This window comes from Euprymna scolopes, chromosome 26 (genome assembly GCF_053919585.1).
Source record: "Euprymna scolopes isolate OS-2025 chromosome 26, ASM5391958v1, whole genome shotgun sequence".
Classification (NCBI taxonomy): Eukaryota; Metazoa; Mollusca; class Cephalopoda; order Sepiida; family Sepiolidae; genus Euprymna; species Euprymna scolopes.
In genome coordinates, this window is record NC_136507.1 from 41,400,743 (window position 1) to 41,406,742 (window position 6,000).

General features: G+C 33.9%; 1 protein-coding gene across 1 annotated transcript in view; it reads left to right on the forward strand.

Annotated features, from left to right (window-relative positions):
• The window catches only part of LOC145247990 (neurotrypsin-like), an 80,047-nt gene that overhangs the window by 13,913 nt on the left and 60,134 nt on the right, over positions 1-6,000 (forward strand). Inside the window, exon 2 of the mRNA XM_080109656.1 lies at positions 3,965-4,103. Coding sequence (XP_079965782.1) covers positions 3,965-4,103 — 139 coding nt within the window. The remainder of the gene's footprint in view (positions 1-3,964; positions 4,104-6,000) is intronic.

The window sequence follows — 6,000 nt, forward strand, 5'->3', positions numbered from 1 at the left end:
AATTACATGTTTATTTACGTTTGTTATTATTGAGTATTACTCATGATGATTCTGTTGGCATTCGTTTCCCTGATATCTTTCTGTTAAGAATTCTTTCTAGAAGGATATTTTGTGTTGTGTAGTCGGGGGTTCACATGATACAGAAATGATAATGGCATTTCTAGACTGTTTATACCACGACGACGACTGCGACGATAATTCTTTCCTCATATTATAATACAGAGCAGAGAGAGACATTTATACAATTCTTGTTAACACCGATAGAGGGGAGATACTTCACTTATGATGATGGGAACGGGACAGAGTTCTTTCAAGGGCGGGGTACCTTATTGATGATGTCGGAGGGTACACATAATAATTTGAAAGGGCGTTATACAAAGTTCGTTTACAATATGATAGACAAAACAAATTTACCTTTTCCTTTTGGTGAAATGGCGACAGACGAAGACAACAGTTTAAAAATATGATGATGGTCAGGGATTCAAGCTTTACGATTACATTGTTATATCTTCCCCCCTCTCGCCTCCAAGAAAGTGTCAGCTCACAGTCTGGCCGACCTGACTCTCTGACTGTCTATGACCGTCACTAACTTCGAACCCTGTCTCAATATATTGGAAATCCTCTTTTCTTGATGAAATCAGAAGCCTTGATGAAATCAGAGGTGACTCCCTCACGTTTAACATTACACGTGCTCTTTGCACATGCATCTACAATCCTCTGGTAAACAAAGAAATTTCTAAAGTAAACTGTATCATTTAACCTATTTGTTAATCATTATTTCTAAACTCGTATTGTCCATTCTTTTAACTGACATATTTAATATCCAGTTATTTATAAAAGAATTAACAATCGTTCTGCATTCCTAGGATTTTTTTTTTTTTACTTTTCTTACTGGGTTCGATTCTAATCTTTTCAACTTATCTAGTTTGCTCTTTTACTTACTAGGGTCTGACCCTTTTTACATAACATTGTGTACTTACGGAAGAAACTACTTGAAGGTTACACACATCCATAAGTGAAAGTGTTTGTGTGGAACGACCTGGATTCGAAATTGGCACACTCATATTGTCAGTCCGTGTCGGTTACCATTGAGCTACCATCAGCCCCCTGTGTATTCGTGCTTTCGTCAATATAAACTTCATTGTTTTTAATTGAAAATAAAATCACAAATGAATGAGGACTTTGGTTATTTAAATTCATCATACATTTTTTAATCAAAATCCATTACATCTTTTGATTCAGATATTTTAAAGTGAAATTAAATTCTAAGGAATTTCTACTCTTATATAAAAGGAACTTCATCTGTGTGTGTGAGTTTGTTCCCTTTAGTTCCGCAACGACTGGGCCGATTTTTATGAAATTTCAAACAAATGTACTTTATGCATCTGTCAGTGTTCTTAGATAGGTTTCGTATCGAAATGTCTTCGATAAGTATTGATAATCGATAAAATCTGAGGAAAGAAGGAACAGGTGATTTTTGACTAAAGTTAAAATCTTATACACCCAATGTCACAAGTGCATTTGAGAAGTTTTATCACTACACAAGCGGAAAGCGCTGGCATATATAAGGCACAGAAAGTTCTTTGATATGACAGAGGTGCGTTCGAAATAAATTTTCTGTTTAAAGCACAATTGGACCATGAGACTTGACTTTTTCCATTTTAAACTTTATTCAAGCCGTTATATATTAATATACATTTTTTTAATCAACAATAGCTTCTCTACGAACAATATAGATTACACTGTATTGCGGACTAAGTCACTACAGAGATGCATATGAAGCTTCCTTCTTGTGAACCACAATGAGTCCCTAACTAGAGTAGGCAGTCAATCGGTTTAATTGAAAAATAGACAATTTCACCGATTCGATAACAATAAAAATATGGGAGTCCTAAACATTCGCTGATCATCGTTATATTCCGGGCAACATCCTTACTGGAATTACTTAATTGCTATCAAATGACTATGGGTTAAATTCAATGCAAATCCGATATTTCATTTGCAGACAAGAATTATTTTCATTAGTTTGCTTTGAAAAAGTTAAAGAAAACAATTCGTAAGCTAACTCTTTTTCTTTTTCTTTTTCTTTTTTGTTTTCTTTTTTATTCAATTTGGCGGGCGACAATTATTTATTATGGAATCTTTTTGAAAATATAAATTGAGTTTTTGTTCTTATTTTATTCAAGCCGAGAATGGAGCATTCCACTGGCAGCCAAACATTCATCCTTTATGAAATGATCTTAAAGATTCTAACCGTATTTTTAAGTTAAAACAAAGCCGGCGCCGAAGGAAATGGACGTGAAAATGTGAAGGCAAGAATGGGCTGGTTGTGGCCAGCGTGCGGCCATAAGAAAGAGGAACACGTCATATGACATGGGCATGTGACAGCAAGAGACTTTTTAAGTGGTTCCGAGATGAGGAAAAGAAAATGCTAATAAATGACTCGAGTTAAAATAAATAAATAAATAAATAAAAATAATACCGACCCGGATTTTATTTATTTTTGTTTGTTTGTCTCTGCGACATCACGTTACACTATATATTACTACTTATTACTATATACATTTTACTATATATTTTGCCACTTATTACTATATACGTTTTACCATATATTTTACCACTTATTACTATATACATTTTACTATATATTTTACCACTTATTACTATATACATTTTACTATATATTTTACCACTTATTACTATATACATTTTACTATATATTTTACCACTTATTACTATATACATTTTACTATATATTTTACCGCTTATTACTATATACATTTTACCATATATTTTACCACTTATTACTATATACGTTTTACTATATATTTTACCACTTATTACTATATACATTTTACTATATATTTTACCGCTTATTACTATATATATTTTACCACATATTTTACCACTTATTACTATATACATTTTACTATATATTTTACCACTTATTACTATATACATTTTACTATATATTTTACCGCTTATTACTATATACATTTTACCACATATTTTACCACTTATTACTATATACATTTTACCACATATTTTACCACTTATTACTATATACATTTTACCACATATTTTACCGCTTATTACTATATACATTTTACTATATATTTTACCACTTATTACTATATACATTTTACTATATATTTTACCACGTATTACTATATACATTTTACTATATATTTTACCACTTATTACTATATACATTTTACCACATATTTTACCGCTTATTACTATATACATTTTACCATATATTTTACCACTTATTATTATATACATTTTACCATATATTTTACCACTTATTACTATATACATTTTACCATATATTTTACCACTTATTACTATATACATTTTACCATATATTTTACCACTTATTACTATATACATTTTACCATATATTTTACCGCGTATTACTATATACATTTTACTATATATTTTACCACTTATTACTATATACGTTTTACTATATATTTTACCACTTATTACTATATACGTTTTACCACATATTTACCACGTATTACTATATACATTTTACCATATATTTTACCGCGTATTACTATGCCTGTAAATCTTTTCTGAGCTTGAGCTTTACTTCTGATCTGAAATAGAATACGTACATCAAATCCGTTGTCAAGGTCGCTGGAAGAATGATGGGATCCTTCTATCGATCCAGTAACTATCTAGCTGCTGATGCAATTCTCTACCTATATATGTGCCAGGTATATCCAAGGATGGGGTATTTCTGTCACATCTGGACAGGAGCTGCTAGGAAGACCTTTTCCAGCCTTGACATCTGATATACGATAAACTCCAAATGCACTCTATTAACTCATTGTGGTCACTCCGTCGAACTCTGTGCGAATGTCCACCTTTCTCTTTCTCTCTTTCACTCTATCGCTCTTTCCTCCTCTCTTTCTTTCACAGTTTCTTATTTTCATTTTTTTCATCTCTTTTCTAGTGTCAGTCAGTTTAATTAATGGTAAGGTCAAATCCGAAGGAATCGTACGAGTGATGCACAACGGTACATGGTGGACTATTTGCGACTTCCAATGGGATGAAAGAGAAGCTGGCATTGTCTGTCGCATGTTAGGATACAGGTGAGTTTGTTTGTAATCAGGTTCACTTGGACATAAAGATTTTTTTTCCATTATCACCCAAAAAAGGCACAGTGCTACTTTGATGTAAGGGGCTACTATCGGGGACATAATTTGCAGGGATACAATGTAGTGAGCTGAGAAGCAAGATGTCTGTTCACATTACATTTGAACTTCTGCATGTCAGTACATTTGGGAAAACAGAAACCCGGAAGGGAAGTCCGGCGTCTAGCAGTTCAGTTCTGGAGAATAAACTATTAGAGTAAAAAGCCTTCTTACATCTAGGGATCTCTATTTTGTAGGGGTGAGACTTTGCTAATTGTCGGGGGTATTTACGTCGAGGGAATACAAGGATGTGTCGTTCGTCAGAGCATCCACCATTAAAATACTTGTAGCACCGGAGAGGGGTGCAACATTTCGTTGATGGGACAGAGGTTGAAGCCTAGATGACAGTTTTGGCGATTTTCTTTTGAACCCGGTCCATGAATGAGAGACTAGTAGCAGATGCACCAGTCCAAATGTGATAACGATAATCCAGACATATTTGGCTCCATGTTTAGGAGGGATAAGCGAAATGTCGGATTACATTACATTTAAACTTCTACATATCAGTACAGTAAAGGAAGCAGATAACAAGGAGGGAATTGCAAAGTCCATCTATCCAAAAGAAGAAATTATTAGAGTAGAATGCATTCCAGCATTTAAGTACCTCTATAGTAAAGGGGTGTGATTTCGTTACTAAACAAGTTTGATGAGTTCATCAGCGTACACGCCATTAAAATAATTTTAAAACAGGCACATGGATGTAACATTGTGGCGATGGAACAGGGGGTGGAGATTAGTTGGCAGTGTGGAATCCATTATATTGGAGACTCTTGTTTGGACCCTGTCCAAGGGTGAGACTAATAGTAGATGTGTTATATTGTGACCCTTTGGCTATGATCACAGCGTAGTATCTGTTATGTTGTGGCAAGTAGTTCCAAAGGTCAGAACGATTATTATGATTAATTGTTAAATTATTTAGGCTGAAAAGATATTCAGAAACTTGTTTTAAAAGAAAAGAATGTTAGTTAAAATATTTATGTTAAATATTTTACTGGGGAATTATGGCTCAAGGAAAAATGCTATAATCAGAGGAAACGCATAAACAAAGTAAGTTTGGAATTTGGTTTAGTAAACAATGATGTGGTTTGCGTGACAAACAAGATTGTCAACTCTGGCTGATGGCAGGTACACGTAAGCTAGGAGAAATCAGAATTAAGAGTCAGTTTGTAACGGAAAGTCGTAGAGACGAATTAGGAATTAGCTAGCCACTGGATTAGTTAGCAAACAGTAGTTGTCTCTGCGGTCTAATGGAAGCCTCTACGGACCAACTTAGGAAAATATAAGGAAGAAGGTTAAGAGTTGCAAATAAAGACTTAGAAATAATAACTCGGCTTTTTGGGTGTTCCATCTGGAAGAAGATCCCTTCTTTTTCAGATGCCTACTACCAGGAGAGAGGGATGCAATAAATAAGGTATGTAACCATGTCGGGTGTCAAGCAGACAAGGGTGTTATTCGTCATTGTTAAAAACTTCCGTTATTGTACCGTTTGTTATTGTCGTTAATATGTGAAAACACCTACATACACATAGAAAAATATACACTAACAGATCGACACGTAGACACACCCAAATACAAAGAAAAGTAACTTATAATTCTAACCACTAGACGATACACGAGCATCGATTACAGAAACACATATAAATTCTATACACTAGACATACATAGACACGGTTATATAACCCCGACAATACAATAAATGCATCATCCCAGGTGTGCCAACAATACTTCATGCATGGGCGAATGGTGGCGGCTTTGTAGAATGGCAATAATTTCACACATACATATATAACAATTT